We start from the raw sequence: 25,211 nt of genomic DNA, 5'->3' as shown, positions 1-25,211 counted from the left end.
AAAAATGCATTCTAAAATTCATCAACAGAAGTGTTCTGCCAAATGTGAATGATTTATTAATAAAAAAAAAAGAAATCAAGTACACAGAATGAGGTTTGACAATTTGCTATTCATCCCATTATTTCTTTGTGCAGCAATGGTCCAAGGTGATTTCAAGAACTGCCTGATGTAAACATGTGTTGTTGTTTTTTAAATTGAAAAGACGGACCTGGTCACAACACATTTCAACACTTCACTTCATGTGTGTGAATTATTTTACTAAAAGCATTCTTGTTCCTGATCATTTCCGTTCAATGAGGCACTGCTTGTATAGCGAAGTACTGCACATTGAGTGTGTTACAGAAAAGCGCTCAGTCAATCTGATGCAGGATTATATGATTAAAAAAAATAGATTTTGCAAGGCTTGCAACTAAATAGTGTCATCGTTAATTATTCCGTCACTTAGTTTGTTGTTGAACCGTATTTATAAAAAAAAATAAAATAATAAAGCATGTTTGAATTCCCATCCTTCAAAAAACAAGACATCATTTCAAATCGACAGCGCAGAAAGTGCAGAACCAAATGAATTATTATGAGACAGTTATTGGTCTGGTCCATAACATGACAGAAAATCAGCAAAAATGTTGATTATTGTTGTAAACGCAAATGTTCAATACAAAGAAAAGTCTGCTTTCATTGAGGAGTAGATATTGAGGAAAATATACGAGTGAGAAGCAGCATTTAATATTAAAGTGAAAATAGTACCGAAAACGATTCATGGATTTTCAAAAATCATGATTCATTTGATCATCAAATAGTTGATTCATTGTTCACCTCTAATGTTTTGTCTGTAGCTCAGAATTAGGGAGCAGATAGTATTTTTTTCCTCTGTATTATGAGTCATCAGAGCATCAATAGCACCTTCCAACTCCACCCCCCAAAAACATACCCCTGTATTGGATATATTATATGTTCAGTAGCGTTTTAAAAAAATGTTCAATCTCTATTTTTTTCAGCAACAGTATCCTTATGATTTTCTGAATTAAGACAAATGAAAATAGGCTCCAGCATGCCTGCCGGCCTTGTGGTTCCGAAATGGAAAAAGAATTTGAAGTCGTTCAGCTATCGGCTATTATTCTACTGTGTTTTCCCTTTTTTTTTTTCACGTTTTCGTCACAGTACCGTTTCCGTCTCGAGGTACTGCATTGGTATCGCGGCAACACCAGTTCAAGTTTCTGTTTACGACTGCATGGTTTTCTAGTGCAAAGGTTTTGGTTCATCTCCCACCCCGCCAGCGAGGCGATACACTGCAAGGCTTACTTCATGTGCCAAGGAGTCAGCGCTCTCCTAAAAAAAAACAAAAAAAACCCCAACAAATGTGTGTAAGCAACATCCGCAAACTGACACACGGCTGACAGGCAGGCTGACCTCACCTGAGTGTCCGCTTCAGCGTAAACTCGGACCACGTCCTCCGTGCCGGACGGCCTCACGAAGGCACGAGCGTGTCGATACTTTGCCACCAAGGCGTCGATGGCGTCCTGCAGGCCCGCCGGGCTCACCGCACGTCTCTCGGCGTCGGTCGTGTCGATCAGCCGGCGGTCTGACACCTACACACAGACAGCGCCACGCGATCACTGCACACTTTTAACATTGACTCTCGTCGACCATCAGCAATGAACTGCACAGCGTACGTTTGCCTTGCCTTGACTTTCAGTTGCCGGTTGGGCACGTCGGTGTAGATGGCGTCCCACTGCTGCACCGTCATTCCCTTCAAGGCCAAGATCGCCTCGATCAGCAGCATGTCAGAAATGGCGTCGCCTACCGTCTATGGGAGGAAAAGCGGTCATCAACTAAGATGACTACATTGGTATTATTAGATAAGTACCTGGTTGGTGACGTTGATGATGTGCCGCAGAAGAATGGCCGCTCTCTTCCTGGTGTCATCGGTGCTGACGTCCTTGGCCAGTTGTCTGATCTTCTCCTCGGCCGCGCGGCTGAACAACACCTGGACATGCGCACGCTGTCACTGAATGTGTGATGGCGAGGGATATTGCTGTTTTGTTTTTGTTTTTTTAAAGAGGAAAATGATAAAAACGAAATCTGTACTTATCAGCATCTACATCCTCCGAGAGCCTGTTTATATGCCTCAGTAGATGCTGCTGTTTTGTCTTTTTGGGGGGGGGGGGGGGGGGGCTTCACAATGGTGTTTCAAATATAAGACCGTCTTTAATACTGTGCAGGGAAGACACCATTTCAACTAATCATTGTGACTGCTTTCATACCTCGGTAGATGCTGCTGCTCTGGTTAGCAAGACACGGAGAAATGAGCTCAATCCAACTGGAGTCCATCGAGGTGACTTACCGTCCCGTGGCCGTTAGCCTCAAAGTAAACGCTGGTGTCAAACTCCTGCGCCGCGTGATGGAGGTGCTTCACTCCCGTCTTTGTGCACCTCACAATCACCTGAAGCAACGCGCAAGAGCCCGTCAGTGTTTCCTTCGCGAGAGCGTAGTCACACGTGTGCTCACCTTCATTGTGTCCTCCAGGTAGCGCGTGGAGCTGCCGTTAGCGTAGGCCGTTTGCACCACCGCTATCTTTAAATTTAAGCGAGCCTGAAAAAAGCGTTTATCAGCCTCTGTCCCAAACCACCGGGCTGCAAAAAACAAAACATCGGAGACCACTGACTTGCAGCACGATGGTTTTCTCATCCGTACCTGCATGAGGAGCTCTTTGAGGAACGTGCTAATGAGCGTTGCTATCTTGTCTCCGTCTAGGAGGTGGAAGTGGTCCTCGCTGTCGGTGTAGTAATAAACGATGCGGTCGGCGTCGCCGTCAAATGAGCAGCAGCGCTCGCCGCTTTGGACCTTGACGCCTACCACGGAAACATGTTAAGGTTAATCACGGTTTAAACCAAAAGTTGAATATCTGTGATTATATATTTTAAAAAAAAAGTTATATTTGCAAAAATGTGATGACCACTGTTAGAGGAAATTACTCATATTTGTAACATATTTTAATGTCAATTAAAAACAATGCAAAAAATGTAAGTCAAATAATTTTAGATCTAAAATATGAATATTTGATCACAAATACACACAAGATATTAACCAACCAGAACTAACAAAAAATTATCAATGCTAAAAAAAAAAAAATTCAAGTGTGAATTTATATAATTAAGTACATTCGTTAATCAAAGGACAAAAACATACTTAACCCTCATAGTCGAAAAAACAGTAGGTGGCAAAACATAAAAACCTGAATTAAAATGCATATCATATATGAAATACTGTCATGTAAACATGTAATTCAATGCATTTCAAGGATACAGGAATAAGACAAGAAAAAAAATACAATCAAAATAGTACTAGAATGAATGTATAAAAAAAAATAGAACCATAATCCCTTCTGGCACATTCCGTGACAATGCCAATCAAATCTCCTGAAGTCTTATTGACGACTGCACCGAATCTAAAAGGCTACACAACCCACCTGTGGGTGGCTTTTGCTGCACTTTGACAAAGTCGGCCCCGCACTGGTGGTTGAGTTTTCCGTGACCTTCGTTGAAGAGGGAAATCTGCAGCTCTCTCTTGAGGTGACGCTCCATCTCTCGCAGCTTCAGCGCGCCGATGCCATTGGCGCCGTCCACCGTCAGGTGCTTCTGGTCGTCAGTACGGTTGGGTGTCTACACATAGACAAAGGCGGTCAGTAACTAAGTACTCGAGTGTTTATTTTTGTGATGACTTTTTACTTTTCACTGCCAACATGTTTGTAAGTTACTTTACATTTTTGGTGAGCTCGTTAAACGCCTGGCAGAGTTTCCTGTAGTATCCTTCCACCGTGGCCTCGCCGTATTGCCCGTGCGTGTTGTAACAGCAAACCATGTAGTGAAGCTGCGGGGTGGTCACCAAGCCATAGTCTTTTTGGGACAGACGCACGTGAGGTGAGATTTCAAACTCACGATATAGACTCCACCGTACGGGCGAGTGACGCCAACCGTTGCTGCGTCCTCCCAATGACGATACGCCATCCAGGACTGCTTGTGACAGCCTTTCACTGCTGCTCCTGACAAAATAAATTAGAAAGAATTACAACTTGTGTATTTGAAACAACCACATCGCTTTGAATGTCTACTAGCTGTATGGCAACACGCAATTGGCTAACGAATAGCATTTAGCATTTATAGGTAGTGCAGTCACTACTATTGAAGCAAGGGAAAAATGAATATAGTACTGTAGTGACACATGTAGACGGACTAATCATAGGCATATATTCTTTATCCTCTGTGAATACAACTAATGTGTGTCTTTATTTTTCGAGAAATGCAATCAATAAGCGTTTCCCCTATTTTTAACTTGGGTTGGGCTCTTGTGCATGTGGATGATTTCATGGCACTCGTGTATTTTTTTTTCTTTTCTGTTGACCAGTGTTATCGGGCACCTGGTGTCTTTGCCCACAAATACTAAGGCTCCCTGGCTCTTGTCGATGTCTTCTTTCTCCAGGATGTTCTCCAGCACCGAAAGCAACTCCTGCTGCTCCGCATTGGCCAGCCGGGTGGCGTAGCCCTCCCAAGCGAGCGTCACCATCTCGCCCATGGGGTCGATCAGCTTCACCCCGTTGTCCTCCTGCGAGACGAACGGAAAGTTAGGACAGAGGTAGGTGTCAACTTTAATTGAGGTTAACCAAGGAGCACCTCGGGGTTGTGGGAGGCAGTAACCATGACTCCGATGGCGGCTTTGGTTTGTTTGGCTCGCAGAGCTGCCAGCAGGCCCATACGGAACATAACGTGATCCAAATGGCTGGCGTTGGTCCTGAAACCAGCCGTGCCGTACTGCAAAACCAAGCCAGGGGGCTTGGGGTGCACCTCAGACAGTTTGGAAACTTGCTCCAAGTGGGCCATTACTGAAACAAACACCACCAAAACACCAGTCAGCCAGCAGTGTGATTAGTCTGTGACTAGCATGATTCCATACTTAACCGAAATACTTTTGGAAGCACAGGCATACTCTGTTGCAGTAGGTTCGAAATTAAAGGTGGGCTAACTTTTGAGTTCAACGACAGAATGGCAAACGACAGATGGGTTATTAGTAGATGAGTTAAGAAAGAAAAATAAACTATGTAAAGACTGCATTAATGATAACGTAATCGGGTTCGAGTCAAAATATGCTTCAATGTCCATACTGACAGAGAAATAAAACTGTCAAGAGTGCAAGAAGGCAAAGTTCAAACTCCATAAATTCGTGTAAATGGCAAGATACGCCCAACTCACTAACGCCGACTCACATTATTTACAGTCGCGATTTTAATTCCTACAGACCTACACGCCAAACTGATGCTATGAACACGTTCAAGTGTTTGTAAACTTGCAATGTCGTCGAATTGATTTCGGTCCGACTTACTGATGTTGTTTTCAACCTCGTCGTTAGCAGCATGAGTTGGCGACGTGGCTTAACTTCCGGGTACGTCATGCGGTTTGGGCGCGGCTTTTAGCCCCGGCGTCGAGCTGTAATAATTAAAAAACACACGCATAAAATAACAGTGCCTTTAATATCACCTTATTTGATATGCCGAGGCAAGAATTTGATGAAAAAAGGCAAGAATTAAAGGACGTTTTCGAGTGACGGTAGGACAGCATTTTCACGGGGTACGTCACGTGACGCCATGCAATGCGAAACCTGTGGTAAACACGAACCACACGGGGTTAATTTGCTAGACATACAAATGAAGCAATAAACGAAAAACAATTTCTGAAATTCAAAGAACCTTGGGACGAGAAAAAAGTGCGGCACACAAATAATTTAACGACGTTCTCGATCCACGCGGTGGTGTGTTGGGGGTGGGGATTACAGGAACACCGACGCCAGAGTGACGTCATGAAGTCATATACATTTAGTTATTTTTCTTCATTACCATCCAATGAAAACCCCGTGAAAACGTAATTACGACATATATACTTTGTGTTTAGTCACTTTGTTGAAGTTGGATGTTATTACGGGTGGGGGGAGTGAGTACTGTGCATTAACACGAACTGCGATGGCCATCTTCAAAATATGTCCTGAACAGTGTTGGGCGACTAACTTCTATTCTATTTCTAACATAACTCTCGAGGTCTATGTCATACAACATACCACGGAGTAAGGCTGCAAGGTCATCAAAATAAAAAAAATCTTTACAATCTCAGAATCCCCATTTGCTAAATCAGCTAACAGAAATCATTTACAGGTATAGTGGCCACATACATGATTTGTGTATCCTGGTGCACTGCACAAAAGCAATATATGCACAAACCTAAATCCTATTTAATTTTGGCATTTATATTGATTGGTAATAGCGTCACTATCCGATGCTCTGGTTCGATTCAGTCAAGCATAATCCATGTCACGGTCATTTGTTGACCCTTAACTGCACACAGTGTCGACGCCTGCTGGCTTCTGGCCACACTCGTGCCTACTCCCCCTTTAAGAGACGTGGGCTGGTCGGTGTGTCACCCACCCGTGTCTGAGTTCCCTCTGGCGTGGGGAGGAGAGTTAGATGGGCCAAACTGATTGAGGAGAATAAATAAAGAGGAAAAGAGAATAGGGATTTCCGTCGCGGCTTCTTTGCTCCTCCTCCTCCTCCTCCATTTTTCTTTTTTTTTTTTGCGCACACGTTTTGCGCATTGGATGCCGCAGAAAAGCGCCGCACATTTTGGACGACTGGAAGGAATAATCCGAACCGGGTTTATGGAGCGTTGATTTTTTTAACCCCCAAAAGGAAAAATTGTACGTGTTGATTGGAACGATTCGATTGAAGAGCGAGCAAAAGAGCGGCTCGTTACGTAACCGAGTGGCTCCCGAGCTGTCCACAGTGCTGAAAAGCTCGCATCGGCGTAAGTGCAACCCCCGCAATAGCTCATTTCATCCCCACAAAAAGCTCCGTTTGCTATGACGTAAATCACCGATACATTCTCTTCTAATTATACAGGGAGAAGGTCACAGGCCCGTTTGTCGTGCTGCTGGTGGTGATACAGATTGATCGATTTTTTTTTTACCCCCTTAAGTATTCCTGAGAAGAGGGTCCAAATGTCGGGTCAGACACTCACGGACCGCATCGCTGCGGCCCAGTATCAGTTGACTGGTTCGGACATGGCCAGGGCCGTGTGCAAGGCCACCACGCACGAAGTGATGGCGCCCAAGAAGAAGCACCTGGAGTGTGAGTACAAGTATTGCCATCCCCCGTTTAGGCAGGCAGGCCCTTTTTTTTTCTTTTTTCTTTTTTTTGCTGCATGCAGGGCTACTGTTAGTGGTCTCGTGCAAATCCTCCTAACCTTAAAGGAGGATTTGGCAAGCATAATGACGAAGGGCATAGAGTAACACTATAACGCACGCATGCCATATCATTGTAGTCATGAAAAAAAAAGGCTTCAGTGCTGCATGCATGCAGGTGGGTTAGCAGTTAGCATGTAGCGTCGTCTGCACAGTATCCAGAATCGTCGACAGTAATTGACTGATTGACTTTGCTGCGAGGCCAAGATCGTAAATCTGTTTACATTTTGCCCCCCACATTGCAATTAATTGAACTGCCATTATTCTGTTCCAGCCCCCAACATATTTTACTATTAAACGTTTTAAATGATGGAATAAGTGTCTTTCTATCGTAGTTTTCACAGAAAGGATTGGCCAAGTGGTTCGTCAGGGAAGGCTTACTCGAGTAGCTGAAGTTTATGTGGGGCATTTTTAATATGAGTTTGAATGTGATTGGTAAATTCTGACCACAGCCGAATTTCCAGTTGTAATGGACACTTGTGCAAGTACATTATCTCAGCCCCTTTTTTTTTTTTTTACTTGAGAATAGTTGTAATTGGTTGAATACGTTATGAAATATAAAAAAATGTTTCTATACATTCAATGTGAGTTTTTTTTTTTTGTGGGAAAACTGAAAAGTTTGGGGGAAAGTGGGAATTGGGCAATTCCCTTTTGCAACACATGGAGAGAGTCAGCCAGCCAGACATTTGTTTTTTTTATTTCTCTCTGATCTTTACCGCCACTGGTGCTCTCGCATCTTACATTGTGATCCGCTACCCTTGTGAATAATTCACTCATCAGCCAATGACTGTCCTGCATTATTTACACTGCAAAAGGCGACAATGTTAGATTGCTTTTCTTGCCTCATCTTCAAACTGACCCTCAGAATTGGCTGGCTTAGACTCAATCATCATCATCATCACATAACACGATTGGTGGTTTATGCTCGTATTCGCCTCAAAACCTCATTTGCACACTGGATGACTCTTGTGGGATCAATTAGATGTGGCTCAACACAAAGTCTGGTTTAAGACTGTGCTGTGGTGTATTTGTAGGCGAGACTGCTGCGCTATGTAGGCCAGCGTGCTTCTGTGGCATGCCGGCAGGAGGACGTCTGTAACCCAGATATTGCCGAAACGCGCATTCTGCTCACCCATGTCACTAGAAATACATGCGACTGCCACTGATAAAAACGATTTGGGTAACTGAGCCCTTCAAGAAGGGACCTGGACGAAATTCATTCCTGAATACTACCACGTCGTAATTACAGAAATCAGCATGACAATACAAAAATACAATATATAACGGTATGCAACGGGGCCACAGACTTCATCTTGAGCAATTTGGAATCAGTAATTAACATCAACCTTGCTGTAAATTGTCCTCCGGGACACCAAATTAGGTGCCACGGCTGTGGTTCAAATGAGGCACCAGGAGGCATTCGTCGAGAACACGAGGCTGCGCAAGGTCAGCCGACTCAACGGCCGAGGCTATAAACAAACCCGTGGCCATGTTAAAAATAAAGCATGCCTTATATAAAAATAAAAGTAAAAAAATATATTGTGTTAAAAGAAACACTGCAGAGTATACCAGCTTAATTAAAAAAGGCCTAGATGGTGCACTATGTATATTTGTGAATAAAGTGAGACATCATTATTTCAGTGGTCATATTTTTGGTGAAATGTTTTTGCTTGATGGCGTGTCCGTGACATTTCTCTAATGCTGAATAGGTGCCTTGGCCTCTTGGGAACGACTGCACTTGTACTACGTTGAGGACACAATTTCCGTATGGTACCTTTAATGTCATAGCCAGCCTCTTTGCGCTGACTTGATGATGCTATCTTGCTAATAAAAATTCTGCAGGATCACTTGTTGCCATGGTGACACCCACACGGTGATTCTAATATCAGTTTTAGAGACGTAAAGCAGATTCGGAGACTTGTTTCGAAATACAGTCTACACATTTAAAGATAATTGCCGGAAAGGTGCAAAGACTCGCAAAACTGAAACTGAATTGTGGGGACGTATCGTTGAACCAATTTTCACTATTTCAGGTTTGTTTAATTTTTATATTCTTTGGAGAAGGGGGGCTATATAAAAACTTGAGTGCCTTTGTATACATTGGCATTCATGTGACGCAATTGCAAAGCGTAATTAGCCAGTGACGACACCACAAAAAAAAAAAATCATCGTCCCCTCAGACAGTCAGCTGGCGTGGCCGCTTTAGAGCGCCTCGTTGTAAGCTGCGAGTGCACACGCAGAAAAACAAGGGCGAGCGAGGTGGGGAAAATGTCTCCCCCCCCCCCCCCCCCCCAAAAGCCTGATTTAAAAGCAAGAATGTGGACGGATACTTTGCGTGACGGCTTTAGAACGCCTCATTGTAGTGGCATTGAAAAGCCCTGTGACGACCGGGTGGGATATATTTAAGCCAGTGGAGGCTTTGAGTTGACATATTCTTACGGCGCAAACATTTAGTTACGTGTATGCTTTAACACACACGCTAGATCAAGTCGCATCCATTTCCCAGGACTAGTCGTGATCTTTTTTTGGTTCTCCATCTCTTGTATTGATTTCTCAATGGAGCGTGTTGGCATAGCCCATTAAAGTAGCCAACAGGAGAGCTCACAGGTCATTCTTAGAACGAGTGGATTACCGTAAGAGTCTTTATTTAGCTCAGTCAATCCTCATTTGCATGATTATTATCCGGGTTTGTTTACTACAGGTGTGGCTATCTTCATTCAAATAACGATCATATGAGGTGACCGGCGGCGTATGAGCGATGAAGCAGTGCTTGCTGCAAGCGCAGGGTGTCGAATAAACACTCGTGTGATATTACATAAGGAGCCGTTGGTTGCGCTTGAACAGACTCCGGGCGGCAACTGTCAGCCATGTTGCACGTACAGTCATGTCAACAGCGGCGAATGGAGCAAAGCCACGTGGGGCTCGTCCAGGTTCTCCGACCGCGCCGCTTGTCTGCAACAGAGTGGGCGAGTCTATTTTCGGCAAGGCCAAGGCCTGCTCAGTGTTAACAGCCTTCGTCCGCTTCCATTAATGAAGCCGCCTGCCAATACTTGACGCTCGCCTTTTCGCTGACGTCAATGTCACAGCCTTCGGGACACTCACCGGACACAGTTCGGTACTTTTGCACAATTTACCGATAATGAGATGACGTTAAGGTCTGGCTTTAACGACACTGTCAAAAGTCACATCAGTTGTGATTTTCGTGACCGTTGAATGAGTTTTGGGGGTATCGTGTTGGTCAATCCCTTTGCCTTTGCAGACCTGGTGTCGGCCACCAACACCACCAACGTGAACATCCCCCAGATGGCCGACACGCTTTTCGAGCGGGCCACCAACGCCAGCTGGGTGGTGGTCTTCAAGGCCCTCGTCACCACCCACCACATGTGCGTGCACGGGAATGAAGTATGTGCAGAGCCCTTTGCGTCCCTGTGCTTCTTCCACTTTGTTTAAAACAACAACAACAACATGATTTTTCCCTTGCAGAGATTTATCCAGTACTTGGCCTCCAGGACTTCGCTGTTCAACCTCAGCAACTTCATCGACAAAACTGGCTCTCACGGTAAAATTGTTGGAACTACAGTGAAAAGCACTCAGGGCCAACAACAAGGCGCTCTAAAGAAGCCATGGTCAAAAATAAAATGACTGCTCTCTCTCCCCGTGTTGCTCTAAAGTCGCTTCTCTTTTGAAGGCTACGACATGTCGACATTCATCAGACGGTACGGCCGCTACCTGAACGAGAAAGCCTTCGCCTACCGCCAGATGGCTTTCGACTTCACTCGGGTCAAGAAGGGGTACGCCAACGCCGCCGCCGACCGGCAGTCGCGATCGTCGCAACGTCACTTGATTTGATGTTTGCTTTGCCAACCAGTGCCGAGGGCGTGATGAGGACCATGACCACAGAGAAGCTCTTGAAGGGCATGCCCGTCCTGCAGACTCAGATCGACACGCTTCTGGAGTTTGACGTGAGTCGCCACCCCTTAACGTCTTCTCACGGTTAATAATTATCTCATAAATGTCAATGACGGTGCGGGTGTGAATGTTCGTTTCTCTTTACTACCCGCGACCCTCTTCAGCATAAACGGTGTTGGAAACGGATGGATGGATAAAATGTCTCACCTGGTTACTTTGCAGGTTCATCCCAAGGAGCTGAACAACGGCATCATCAACGCGGCGTTCTTGCTGCTCTTCAAGGATTTGGTCAAGCTCTTTGCGTCCTACAATGACGGCATCATCAACATGTTAGGTCAGTTGGAGTGGCGTCTCCAAAGCAGGCAGGGGCAACAAATTTTAAATTCACGAGAAGTACCTGAATAAAATAACTCAATGTAAATGTATACATTTTATATAAATTATTTTTCTTGAAAAAAATGTTTGAATACAAGTAAATAATTAATTCAAATTGGTTTGTTTTCTAATTCAAAACATTCAAAACAATTGTGTATAAAAATTGTTTTAAAAAATGAAAAATATATTTTATTATATGCAATAAATGAATCGTAAATATTTATTCAAATGAAACAATAATCAGCATTGTAAAATGATTCATTACTGTTATTATTCTTTTATCTATAAATATTTAATTTTGCATTGAATAAAAATATGTAGAATTTTTTAATTTGATTTGATTATTTACAAAAATATTTAATGAGCTAAATTATTTAAAATATATATTTTAATGATTTTTTTTTAACAATAACTATTGAATGAAGTATACTACATACAACCTCAGGCGTCATACACGTTCAAAACAGCGTTTCCTGTCACAACTTTATTTTTACAAGTTACATCTCTAACTTTTTTTTTTTTGTACAGCCGCTAAATCCTTAAAGAATCTCCATCAAATATATTCTGTGCCGATTGTGAATTACCTATTTATTTTTTTTGAATGCAGAGAAGTATTTCAAGATGAAAAAGAGTGACTGTAAGGAAGCGTTGGAGATCTACAAGAGGTTCCTGACCCGGGTGACAAAGATCGGGGAGTTCATGAAGTTAGCAGAGGTATTTGCCAACACGCCATGGACAGGCTGATTTGCGACGCATCGACCCTGAAGATACTCACCGGAATATATTCTTTATCCTCTGCGACAAATGACTCATATTACAGTAGCTTACTAAATCACCTACAGTAGTTGTGTGGTTCACAGGTTGTGATGATTGTCTTGGGAATAAGTCAGATGTTTCCCAATACCTTTTCTCTCTTCAGACCATCGGAGTTGACAAAAACGACATCCCTGACATCAACTACGTAAGTCATTGCAAATTGCACCCGAGCACGCACGCACGCACGCCCCATCTGACCCACCACCGTGCCCCCCCCCGCCCCCCCCACACCTTCCCACACACCTTCCCAGTGTCTCCACCCCAGCGTGGTGGTGGACCTGGCAGACTCGGATGACGACTGTCCGTTTAAACCTCCGGAGGAGGAGCCGGTAACCGTAGCAACAGCCGAGTGCCTGCTTGCAGGATGGAGTGTCGGCATGCTGAGCCTAATCCCATTTGACACGCCCGCTCGACATGCGCTTTTGATTTGTACTCGTCATATTTCTACTTTTCGTGGTGTTTCTTTTGATTGCACTGTTTTCAATAGTGTGTTTCAATGTAGGATTTTTTTTTTGTTTGTCCAATCGGATTCGGCCTTCTGTGTTGCTATGTCAACCTAATCTTCCCAGGGCCTTCAGAATCAGTCGTGCTGGGCCATGCAACTGAAACAATACCAGCGATGGGGCCATTTTGTTTCCCCAGTCCGATTGCAAATTTGCCCTCACAGGGTCCAGCGCACTTTTTGATGTCCGCATTTTTCCATCCTCTGGTTAGTCAGAGCGACATTTGTTGGAAGGAACTTTGATCAGCAAAAACCGTCTGTAGCGATCTGCACACATTGATGAATTAAGAAATGCGTATCTCAGCAGATTTGGAAGATGATGAGGTGAAAATGAGCTTTTTATTTTAAAAATATGACTTTCTCTTGGTAAATATTGATTCGGAACCGCTCCATCTGGATCAGGCGTCTGGCACTGTTACATGCTCTTCTCCTCTTTTGCATTTTACTCGACACTATTTGTGGTTCTTATACTTGTGATGTTGACAGCACTGGTAATAAACAGTTGGATTAATTTGCTTAAGTCCCATCTGAAGGCCCAGGTATCAAATGCAAGAACAGTTTATTGATTTACTTATGATTATTTTTATTTTTTACGTGTTGGTGATTGCTGTTATTGTGTGTCAGGCTCCCAGCAGCATCCTGGAGTCTCTGGAAACGCACATGAATGGCCTGGAGGATGTAAAGGGTGGCAAGAAGGGGTAAATAAAGTCATTCATATCTTCTTTTTTTTTTTTTTTGAAATTAAACTTTAGTGATGGAATTATTTTATCATTAAAATGTCAAATTCAGAGACTCAAAAACATTGCATTTAAAATTGGTGACGTGGTGGTGATTACGATAAAACATTTTTTGATGACATAAATTGGGATAAAAGTCGGTTTACATTTTTTTAAACAGCCCCTTATTTAATCATACTTCTGGCTATGTTTTGAACCCCCCCCCAACCAAAAAAGATGGCCACCTATGAATGAACCAATAAGGGTTGATCTTGAATGGTAACTGTTAGCCTGGTGGTGTATTTCAATCATTTCCTTTAACCCTTCCTGTCTTTTATCCCCCTTTTTTTTCCATTTATTTGGGATCACCAGTGAAGGGTGAGCATAAACTGTGTGTTGGCTTTTGGAGCCACCAAGCTCTTTGAATGTTACACTGTTTTGTGTTTTTCCTGTTCGTTTTTTTTTTTTAAATGAATAACATCCCAGCCAGCTAATCTGTCACACTATTCACATGGGAACCAATCCTCTGGGAATAGATATCGAGTTTAGTACCCTTTTAGTTCATCTAGCAAGTGTGTGTGTGTTGGTTTGAATACACGCGATGCATACGCTAATCGAGAGTGCTTCGACTCACGCGGACCTGCAATATGAATCATAATGCAATGTGGTCTGGCAAGAATTTAGTTGAAAACCATACAAAGATTTTCTTTACAATGACACAAATATCAGGGGGGTGGGGGGGGGGTGTCAATTTGTGGTGAGGTGAATATTAAGATGGGTTGAAGAATTCAAAAAGTAGTTACAATTAGCATTCCGTGTGAATTATTGGAGACTTTTTTGTATGATGTATAAAATGCCACCATCCTCCTAAATTCTCATGAGACCAGGCCGCATCCTATGAAGAGGTTTCTTCCCGGGATGAATCATTTGCTATTTTCGCACAAAACGGAATAACTGACATCGTCACAGAAAATCTGTACGATGTTATGTGTTGCATTTGGGATGAATCCTTCATATGATGACATTATGCCGTCATTTTTTTTTTAAGTTGGTTTTTAATTCAAGCACTTATTCCATATCTTCTTCTTTTTCCACCCTCACACGGCGTTCAATGACGATTCTCCCTTTTTCATTCAATTCTTTCAGGTCTCCGACTAAGGTAAGCGTCACATTTCGACTGGTTTCTCCTTTTGCTTCCGCCTCGTGTCCGACCGCAAAGCGTGATTAGTGCGCGTGCGCCCCTTGCAGGGTTCTCCCACAAACAACGTGTCGCCAACTTCCACTCCGGCCAAATCCTCAAACGCGGTCCCCGCGCTGCAGCCCCCGCCCGGGGAGAGCTCAGCCGCCGCCGCCGCTCCGACTGCACCCGAGCCAGCGGAAGAGTACGTACCGGCTTCATTGCAATTCATAATCTGCGTCCTTGCCCTCAAATTATTTGGATTATTATTTTTTTAACCGGATTATTTATTTATTTATTTATTTTTAAACTCGAAGCATCATTTCAGAGCTATCTGCATACACACACACAAAAAAATTAGCTTTAAAGATCAAACGATGAACCGTTCGCTCACGGATTCTACCTTTTATTCAGTTCCTTGTTGGACCTGGATCCTCTGTCCTCCTCTGGGCCCCCAGCAGCCTCTGCCGGTCCCACGTCCTGGGGAGGTAAGACCCCCACACGTCCGCTATTCTCCAAACCACTGCAAAAAAACAAACAAACAAAAAAAAAAGAAATATGAGATTGAATTGAAAGGATGGCAGATCATCAAATGGCTAATGAACGACATCTTGTGTCGCTCTTTTCACAGACCTTCTCGGATCAGGTGAGTGCTTTTCTGGTGCCTCCGTGTTTTTCCAAGTCCGGCGGTGAGCTGCCAAGGCCTTCCCCGCTGGCCCAAACACAAATTGGAAGCAACACGATTTCTTCCCAGTAGTCTATTCTATAAATTTCATATTTTTCTCTTGGCTGCAATGCTTCAAGTACACGTTGGATTGTTTTTTGTCCAGTCGGGTTGCAGCCTCTCTGTGTTGCCATGCCAATCATCTGCCTAGAGATATTCCCGACAGGGCTATTTTTTATTTTTATTTTTCAACCACTCACATTTCAAATTTGTCCTCCCAGGGCCAGAGTTTTGGCCTTTGATGATGTCAGCATTTTTCCATCCACTTGTTCTAGCCGACTTCCGCTGACGAGCAGATGTCTGTAGCAAACCGCACACATTTTACGCATCGCCATTTCTGGAGATGATGATAGCTTTTTTTTGAAACTCTGAAACTCTCCAGATGAAGTACGTGGGCGCAGTTGTGCCTGAGAATACTGCATTTTTTTTTTGTCTATATGTTGAGTTTAAATGTTCAGACAGTGTTTGGGTGTGTTCTGGATCCTGTTCGACTCTCGATGTGTCTTGCTGACCTCCTTGTTTATCTCCCCTAAGATCTCTCTTAGTCTCAGTGGTCTTCTTGTCTCTCTCTCTCTCTCTTCCCTCTCCCTCCACATCCTCCATTGTCTGAATTTGGGGGCCAATTTGTTTTTCGTTGGAAATTTGTTTACTGGAATTTTACTTTAATTGGGCTTCATTTTCATTTTTTTACCCCCTCAATGTGGGTTGGGCTTACTTTATTTGGGGGGGGGGGGGGGCGGGGTCTGCAAACCCCTGCACCCTTAACCCCGCGCACAACCCCCTCACCCCTTTCCTCAGAAATGGGCGATTCCTTGCTAGCCGAGCCCACCCTGGCAGCGGAGGCCGCCGCCTCCTCCCCTGTCGCCGCCGCCGCCTCCGCTTCCGCGCCCGCGGCACCAGAAGCTGGAGTCCCTCTAGCTCCTCCCACTAGCACAGCGGCCGCCACCTCCCCTGGCGCCACCAATATGGATCTGTTAGGAGGTTAGTGGGCTCCCAGGGAGCGGGGTTGTCTACCTCGCATCCTTCTCTGGGAAGCTCAAACCCCACCCAGAACCCGCCTGATGATGTGATGCCACACTAAGCTGCATGCACGGATATATTTCAATTACAGCCCCCGTTTCGAGTGCCAAAACAGGCTGTAATCTAAAAATAATAATAAATTGTAGCTACATGAGCTTTGCTATCACAGTGGAACCACTCAGGTTGGAGATGATCTGTCCCCGGAAGCTAGTTCGTTATAAAAAAAAAAAAAAAAACAAAGTGAAACAAGTTAACTCAACAATTGCTCACCAAAGAGCAGGAAAAGAACAGGAAGACTGAGCAGGAGATAGACCAGTAATATGGATTTCGGAAAAATATGAAATTGTCTATATTTGGACCTTTGGAGGTTTAGTCCCGAAAGCGATGATACATACACGTGGACTTTAAAAAAAATGATACAGATTTTGACAGTTGGCGCACAACAAGCGATCACTTTCCGTGCACTTTTCACGCCCTGAGTGCGATCACGTGAGGTTACGCTGAAGTCTCGGGGTGACGCCAGTTAGATGGTGGCTAGATGGCGCGCCGAGCCACTTCGGGGGCGTGTGTTGTTCAACTTAGAGCAGTTCCACTTTGTTTCCAAATGCAACAAGCCGAGCAATCGATCCGTGGCAACGCATTGATGTGTTCAAACCGCCTGACGCAATCGGCTTCTCGACACTGCTGGAAAGCCGTTTGAGCATTTATTCCATCATGCCTCCTGTCTACAGTTTAAGGTCCAGGTAATATTGTGCTCTTTGTCCTCACTCTGAAGACATTTCAGCGCACTAGTCGGAATTTATTTTTTCCACATCTGCCTTGATGCCGTCATTGGGACGAGTGAACACAAAGAGCATACTTGTCCTTCGATCTGAAAGGCAGATATCCAAGGATATGGACCAAACGTTCAAACGACTTTTTCATCGACACTTCAGTTTGATCGACTTGCTTTTCGCCGCGTTTGAGAAAAGCCCGTCTTGTCTATCAAACGCTTGCCCCGTGGCATCACCGCGTACGGAGCGACTGGCCTCCGTGCCGTCACGTTAGAATGCCTCCTCGTCTGTGCTCCCATTCGTCCGTCCACCTTTGTGTCCCACGCCAGAAGCTGCGGTGTCTTTCCTTCTTCGGCATCTCATTTTCTTTTCCCTCTTCTTCCCGTCCGCCGGGGTTTTTGTGCGGTAAAACCTCAGATGCCTTCGCCACACCTGCCACCGCCGCCGAGGCCTCTGCCGCGGTAGCTGAGGGCGGAGCCGCCGCAACGCCCGCCGCAGGAGCTGCAGCCGGAGCTGGTGGGTGACTCATTGTTATGTTTGGGGCCCGATCGATATGGATTTTTGGAGGTCGATGTCGATTCGGATATTTGGCAGAATAAAATTCCACGAACCCATTCGTTAAAAAAGATGAATCAGTCAGGCCTTAGTTATGTTATAAGGTGCGTCTGTGGATAAGTGGCTCACACATCTGCCTCACATATGCGATGGTCTGGGTTTGAATCATGATTACGACCTTGCTCTGCGGAAGATGAAAGGGCCTTCCCCCCCAAACTGTTTCCAAGCTGGTTGGTAAGATGGAGAAAGAAAGGCCAGCTCAAGTCAACAACGCTGCCATCTGTGCTGCTTGTTGCCACGGAGACAGAAAACAAAGGACTTCCTGCTCTCGTTTAAGCAATCGTCTTCACACTTCTTTGGAACAAAAGGATGCGGGCAGGTGGCCGCTCCGTCGACGTGTTAAGAGATACTTTTTCAGGTGTGAAGGTAATGGCGGCCCGTCAAGTGAAACAGACGCCACCTTTGCTTGTTAGCCCAGAAGTGACAACATGGGGTATGTGGGGGCTGCTCAGCTGCATTCAAGGAAAGTGGGAAAGTCGAACGTCATTTACCATGACTCCGTTTACAGATCCATTTTCATTTTAAGCGTTCAACTGCTATTTGTGGAGGATAAGGGCCGAGCCCGACTGCAAATAGTGAACATCTGTTTAGAATTGCGCCAAGATGGCGACAAAGCACTGCTTTTGTATTCGTCATAACACGAGCAGCCTTACCAGTAGTGGTACTCGTTTGTTTTTTCGATGAGGAATCGTCAGGCAACCAAACAAATGATTCCTAGGAATCAAATGATTGGGAGCTGGTTCTAACAGACAACCGGTTTTCAAATCGCAAATCGCACAATCGCTTTTGTAGTAGAATGCCAAGTAATTGACTGGTATCGGGGCTTGAAGAGCTCCACAGAGTATAAAGTAAAAACCTGTGGACCTAGGATAGGGCTTTGCGGAACACCAACAGTCTCTCGTGGATTCTTGGGTTACAACGACATTCCTATGGTGACGTAATTACATTTGTGTCCGCAAATTGGAAGGCGGAGTAATCTATCGCTAACCTACGCAAACATCGGGATTAAGTCATAAATACTGTAAAATAAATAGGTAAATGAAAATGCTTTTTCTTCCGCATGATTTTTGAGCAAATAATTTAAGAAGGTCAGGGTGTCATCGTCATTGAATACATGTTCAACTATCCAAGTTTTCTTGAATGCAGCATTCCTCGATCCTCCATCTCAGCTTTCATGACCACAGCAAAATTCCATTTTCAGTTTTGTTTTTAACTCCTAACATCACTTCCTCCACATGTCACCCCCCATCACTTCTTACAAGACCCCTTCGCTCTTTCGGACGGGAGCACTGCTGCGACAGCGTCTTCAGGTCTAGACCTTTTTGATGTGGAAAAGTCATGTTTTAGCTCCGCGGTGGCCCCCGCCTCCCCGTCATCTGTCTTCACTTCTGCATCCAGCACCGCCGTCGCCGCGGCGACCGTAGCTCCCGACGCCCACCCTACGACCGACCTTTTCAGTGGTAAAATGTCGGATGCGTGCCCGCGCTACTCTGCTCTTCAAATGCATTTTGTTGCCTGAATCCAGTGCCGGGCGGTCTGAGCAAACCTGAAAATGGAGGTGCGCCACATGCTGGCTGATGTAACTGAAACGTCTTTCGAACCAATCAGAGTTGAGATTTCCTCACAGCGCCAGAACGCTCAAGAATATCAGCATTCTTCTGTCTTCTGATTGGTTGCTTATTGTCAATTATCGATAGTTTCTACTCTAGGTCAAGTTAGAAGGTCAGGTTGCCAAATGTACCGCCCGCCACTGCCTGAATCACTTCACATTGAATGCAAGGACTCTCGTACTGTACTTGCCTGCTGTCACGATTGAGCATCTGGGCCGTGTTTGTAGCCTTCTTTGCCCCGACGTCAGATACCCAAGCAGAGGCCACGCTCACAGTTGACTTGTTCACAGCAGGTACCCCCCTTCCTTTGGTGTGCTCTCACTTCCTGCTTCAACGTGTCACGCGGCGGCCTTGAAAAGATAAAATGACATTTTTAGGGCGGGGGGGGGGGGGGTCCGCTTTCTTCTTTAGCATGTTCTGCATGCTACATAAATAGCGTTTCCTCAAGTGGGGAGGGGCAGTTCGAGCGGCCCACCGTTTGAGGAAACACGCAACTTGTGTGCATCAAGGTTTATTGTATCATGAGAAATGTCACTCCATTCATCCCTCCCTCCCTCCCCCCAGCGGATTTATTCAACTCCTCAGCCATCCCACCCATCCATTCTTCCGCACCCCCACCCAAAACTGACAGCAAAGACATCATGAGCCTATTTTGTGGTGGGTAGCCTCACATAATGAACGTGACAAACGTGTTTCCCCCCCCCCCCCCCCCCCCCCCCCCCCCCCTTCGCCAATACATCGTTCCCTGACTATCGCAGAATTTTTGGTGGAACCAGCGCTTTGGAGTGTGCACAAAAACAGCTTCTTTTTTTTTCTCCAGCAAATAATGGGCTACAAGTTTCAAATGCAAAATCTGCAAAAATATACAAGCGAAAACCGCAAATGTGTTTAAATGTGTGTGAGGGAAGACATTTTGAAGCCGTCTGGTGTGTTGGATGTCAATGAATCGCGTTTATCCCTCATTTGAAGAGTAATTTTGGATGTATATCACCATCTGCCCTGTCTAACTCTCCTCATGTTTTGGCATTAGCAGCGTGAGGCTCCCAGGCTGACTGTATCTTCTTCTTCCTTCACGCTGCAATGGATATGATGTTTTGCGTGGCTCTGTTGGGTTGACCCGACAGAGTCCACTGGAGCCGGAGGAGGCGATGCCGCGGCGGCCGCTGCCGCCACCCCCGGAGCGGAACTCATATCAGGTAAAAGTAGACTAATTGTGTTCTTCATCTTGAGGTAGTAGTAAGTCAAAAGTGGTATCGGTAATGAAAACAAAAAAATACAACGGGAACCAAACAGCAAAACGTGACAACTAAAAGTGTGCCGCTTTGAGTTTGTTCAACCCCCCTCCTCTTTAATCACCACCAGAGTTCTGCTGTTCTGGACTTTGGCATCTTTGTGTTTTTCTTACTTTTGACGCTCCTTTGCTGGCTCTCATTTTTGTTCTCTTGCCCCCTGCGTCGTCTCTCCCGCTTGTGGCTCTTGGGCTGGCTCATTGCTTGCTTCCTGCCATTTGACTCGGTGAGTTCCACCCCCAGCCCCCCACCCTTGCTTCTTTTGACGCGCAGCGGTGCAAGTGCTGCATTGCAGTGCGTGAGCGCTGCGCCGGGCTCTCCGCTGTACACAAACAGACGGACACAAAATGAAACAGACATGATATTGCATGAACACGCATGCATCCAGATACACGATTAGCCACGCAACAGACTCAATTTTACACACGACCACTCAAACTATTACACACAAATTACACCGACCATGAGTGGAGTGCGCCTTCCCTTCCCTCTGACATGTTGAAATGTGCATATGACACACTGAAAATATTTCAATCATGTAATTTTTTGAGAAGGTAAATGTAGTTTTTTTTTTTTGGTTAGCTGGAAGCATCCACATGTCCCATTTAAACAGGTGTCACTTCAATTTGCCTTGAAAGCTCCCCTCCCTCTGTTGTCATGGCAACAATAGAACCGTACTGTGCTGTAGTAAGCTTGTGTGTTGCAAGACCGCCTAATGTCTCCCTCTCCCATCCACCCACAAACTTCCCCCTGCAATCCTCCCTCTACCCCCCCCCCCCTCCTCATAGCACTTGGTGGCTTAGGGGATGTAATGAAGCCCACCCTGACCCCCCAGGCGGGCGATGTTGACACCTCCATGGCTAACGTGGCGAGTAGTAAGTCGTCCTTTTTGAGTCACGGCAAATTTATACATCAAGGTTGTGGTGAGTTCAAAAAGAAAAGTCATTTTGCAGTATGTGCCTTGTTGTGTCTCTCGTTCTATTCCTGCCGAATCAGATCTGACGATGGGATCCCCAGCGGCCCCTCAGGTAGCTCCCCCCAGCTGGGGTGCCCCCATGGTAAATGTTGTCTGTGTCTTACGTGTGAGCATGGAGTGGAGCCGCATGGTAGGACCGAGCCGCAATGCTTTCATCTGAATTTGCGTTTCATCTTTGTGTTAAGATGGTGGGGGACATGATGGGAAAAAAAAATTGCTTCACTCGTAACTAGTGCTGTCCATTTAACGCGTTATCGACATTAATTTAAATACATTTGAACAGGATTAATTTTTTTTAATCGCGAGATTAATGTGGCACCACGTCACAGCGGATGTAACGTTGCTCTAAAATAATAAAATGCGCTCCAAGTTTGAATAACTGCTCCAACGGAAAATTGCAAACCAAAATTGTTGTTTCAGTAAATCTTTGCATTTTGCACAAAGAAAACAGATCCACGAGTTCATGTTGATGAGAGCATTAAAATGGGGGAAAAAACAGGACAAAAAGAAATCAAAGGAAAGTTAAAATAGATAAAAATGTGTGATTAATTATGAATTAACTATGACATTTATACATTTAAGCGCAATTAAATATTTTAATCGTTTGGCAGCACTACTAGTACTACTACTACTATGTGTACTTGCCCTATTAGTATGCCAAAGTTGCCTATCAAAACAGTAATTGGGGGTTCGGGGGGGGGCACTTTAGAGGTTCTACAAGTGTACTGAATTGTCTTATTTATGAGGACAAAGAGTATACTTGTGCTTGGACCTTAAAACGGGTATCAAGGCTGTGGAACAAATCCTGAAACAGCCTCCCATAAACAGCCCCCGACTTCACTCGCATGCTGGCAAGTTAACGCTTGGATGCGAACATGTGTAAAGCACTGGTGTTATAGTTTGTGTTGTGTGTCGCTTTTCGTTGCTGTGCGTCTCTCATTGTTGTCTTACATGAAAGTGACCCCAACTCCGCCTCCTCTCCCTCCCCCTTTACACCTTTAGCCATTTATGGGGACTCACACAGGCTACGGAATGGTAAGAGCACCAGTCCGGTCCAGCAATGTCCCCCAAAATCAACAAATAAATAAATAAATAAATGGCGGACATTATTGGAAAGTGTCGGATGCCGACAACCCTCAACCCCCCCACCCCCTTTTCGTGGTCACACGCAGTCAGGCTGTGTTCGGAATCACTCACGAGCAACGATATTTGCCGTTGGCCATTTTGTATTGCTGTTCGAAATAAGTTGCTCAAAACCTTGATTGCCCAAATATGGGTTGTTTCCAGTTTTTTCCTCTCTCAATGAATACACTGTTAGTTAGTTAGTTTATTGAAAGTCTGTCCCCTTGTCATTTGTTATAGCGACGAAGATTACGCCAGACAGCGACGATATACAGTCACGCTAGTATCGTTCACGTCACTGCAAGTTATTTGTTTTCTGCCACACGGAAATATAGGAGGGCCGAGAGAAATCCCACAACCCGAGCCCACTATAGAAAAATGACGACTGAGTGAAGGATTCTGAGCACAGCCTCCATTTCAATGTCACACTCGTGTCTTAGCGTCTCCTGTTCTGTGTGTCTCGTTGAAAAGCCTGGGGCACCGGGTGTTGGAGCTCCCATGATGCCTTTGGTTAGGCCGGGCTTCCCTGCCACCGGCGCGCCGGTAACCTAGCTCCAAGATTTGCCCACAAAGAGTACATTTTGTCGGCATTGTTGATTCCGAGTGGGGCGTGCGTGCGTGTGTACGCAGATGTCCTCTGGAATGACTCAGAGCCCCAGAAAACCTCCCCCACCGAGGAACGCTCTGGATGACCTTAACATCAAGGACTTCATGTAGGCCGACACGCAGACCTTCTAAAAGGTACAATGGCATTCGGTTTCCCTGTCGGAGGGACTGTAAAAAAAAATTTTTTTTTTAAAATCTGCGCATATTTTCTTCCTGAAACATTTTCCTGTCCCTGTGCCTGTTTGTGGTTGTGTCAAAGCTTTTCATCACGTGGTCCCAAAACTAATTCCCGATCTTAAAAGCCTCTTGAATATTACCGAAGTGTGTTTTAACGTGTCGTTACAGGTGGTATTGTGTGGCGCTCTGGATGTCTGCACTGCCCCACTGCCGCCCTTCAGTCACGCCCTCCGACCATCAGCGCCCCACCCCCTACCCCTTACCAGAGGCTGCAACCCCTCGAAAACACCCCGTCGCTCCACCTCCTACCCCATATTGTACTGTTGTAGCACAACTGTGAATGTGAACCCTAGATACAGAACACCGTTTAATGTGTGAGTGTGTGCGTGTGTGTGTATCAGTGTTAAACTTTACTTAATATATTACGGCGGGTGGGGGGAGGGGGGCGGAGACAAAGGAAAAAAAATGAATGCATATTTCGAATTATTCTGGACAAAGGTGACTTGAATGGAATGGTAAGGTGGTTTCTTTATGCATCTCGCAAACAAGGACCGTGTTCTTCATTGTGGACTGTGTTTCGGTGTGTGTAACTTCACTGGCCACCCCCCCCTCCCAACCCCCCCACCACTTCTTTATCATCCCAACTAATACTGAGCTCACTCCTCGTCATCCCAGCAAATACTGAGCTACGTGTGTGTGTGTGTGTGTGTGTGTGTGTGTGTGTGTGTGTGTGTGTGTGTGTGTGTGTGTGTGTGTGTGAGATGGTTGTACCTTCAGTACGTCAAGCTTCGCCACCCACACTCCCCATTTGGTCACGAAAACATGCAAATATGACATTATCTACGCTTTGTTTTTACTTTTGTGATCTTGGGAATTCAATAGAAACATGCATCAATTTGCACTCAAATTGACATATGCATTTTGGACTACTTTGATGATAGATTCAACTTATTTTCTTTATTTTGGGGACAAAATACCATATATTTTAGTTACAAATGTTGGGGGTAGCATACCTGTAAGAAAACATACCTGTCATGTTTTGTAGAAGCAGTATTGATTTCAAAAACATTGCTGGCTGGTTGATGTGGCGCCCTCTGCTGGTGTGGAGTGCCTAGGGATGAAATAAGAAGTTGCTAGCATTTGTGCATGCAATTGGATTGACTGCCTTCAGTACATTTGCTCACTGGGAAGACCTGTAGAGCTGTAAAGCACTCACGTATACGCTGGATGTTCTGTGTGTTGTTTATTTCCCCAAAAAAAAAAAAGTGACTGCATCTTAATCCATTGTGGCAATTACATGTTGAAAGAAAAATACAATAAAGGCGACAATGACATTTACATACCAGACAATGCGGATAGATGTTTGCTCAGTGTTCCGATGAAGCCTGTGTCATTTGGGGATGTTAAGGAGTACGATTTTAAATGGATGGCGTCCATTCTCCCTGGCAGCCCATCCTCCCACCCCCCTTTCCTTAACCTGCATGTGAGTCCTCCTTTGAGATGCAATAAAATACAAGTCACCCAAA

General features: G+C 45.0%; 2 protein-coding genes across 17 annotated transcripts; one reads left to right on the top strand and one right to left on the bottom strand.

Annotated features, from left to right (window-relative positions):
- Positions 1-33: 33 nt before the first annotated feature.
- Positions 34-11,477, bottom strand: LOC147187820 (phosphoacetylglucosamine mutase-like). 3 transcript variants are annotated; one of them, XM_086099842.1, is made up of 14 exons: positions 11,395-11,473; positions 5,374-5,477; positions 4,668-4,876; positions 4,415-4,599; positions 3,972-4,039; positions 3,760-3,893; positions 3,467-3,659; positions 2,692-2,849; positions 2,506-2,589; positions 2,342-2,440; positions 1,865-1,984; positions 1,682-1,804; positions 1,413-1,586; positions 34-1,326 (listed from the first exon to the last, which is right to left on the bottom strand). In XM_086099842.1, exons 3-14 carry the CDS (start codon positions 4,872-4,874, stop codon positions 1,237-1,239), a joined length of 1,635 nt encoding a protein of 544 aa, XP_085955968.1. In that variant the 5' UTR covers positions 4,875-4,876; positions 5,374-5,477; positions 11,395-11,473; the 3' UTR covers positions 34-1,236. The 3 variants fall into 3 exon arrangements, with proteins under 3 accessions (XP_085955968.1, XP_085955969.1, XP_085955970.1); XM_086099843.1 differs by lacking the exons at positions 5,374-5,477; positions 11,395-11,473 and adding an exon at positions 4,953-5,240; XM_086099844.1 differs by lacking the exon at positions 34-1,326 and having other exon boundaries at positions 1,426-1,586; positions 1,671-1,804; positions 11,395-11,477.
- Positions 6,445-25,211, top strand: LOC147187819 (clathrin coat assembly protein AP180-like). 14 transcript variants are annotated; one of them, XM_086099828.1, is made up of 24 exons: positions 6,445-6,842; positions 7,014-7,165; positions 10,538-10,680; positions 10,762-10,837; positions 10,967-11,069; positions 11,147-11,240; positions 11,410-11,521; positions 12,170-12,276; positions 12,482-12,523; positions 13,505-13,578; positions 14,743-14,755; positions 14,845-14,978; positions 15,188-15,261; positions 15,405-15,419; positions 16,296-16,478; positions 17,708-17,806; positions 19,168-19,365; positions 20,640-20,711; positions 21,593-21,679; positions 21,801-21,862; positions 22,783-22,815; positions 23,374-23,445; positions 23,533-23,643; positions 23,854-25,211. In XM_086099828.1, exons 2-23 carry the CDS (start codon positions 7,036-7,038, stop codon positions 23,617-23,619), a joined length of 2,010 nt encoding a protein of 669 aa, XP_085955954.1. In that variant the 5' UTR covers positions 6,445-6,842; positions 7,014-7,035; the 3' UTR covers positions 23,620-23,643; positions 23,854-25,211. The 14 variants fall into 14 exon arrangements, with proteins under 14 accessions (XP_085955954.1, XP_085955955.1, XP_085955953.1 ...); XM_086099829.1 differs by having other exon boundaries at positions 6,938-7,165; positions 21,608-21,679; XM_086099827.1 differs by having other exon boundaries at positions 6,938-7,165.

This window comes from Hippocampus guttulatus, chromosome 20, assembly GCF_054856545.1.
Source record: "Hippocampus guttulatus isolate MCC_2025c chromosome 20, RoL_Hgut_1.0, whole genome shotgun sequence".
NCBI lineage: Eukaryota > Metazoa > Chordata > Actinopteri > Syngnathiformes > Syngnathidae > Hippocampus > Hippocampus guttulatus.
The sequence above is the reverse complement of the archived record's forward strand: the minus strand, read 5'-3'. Positions and strand labels throughout refer to the sequence as shown.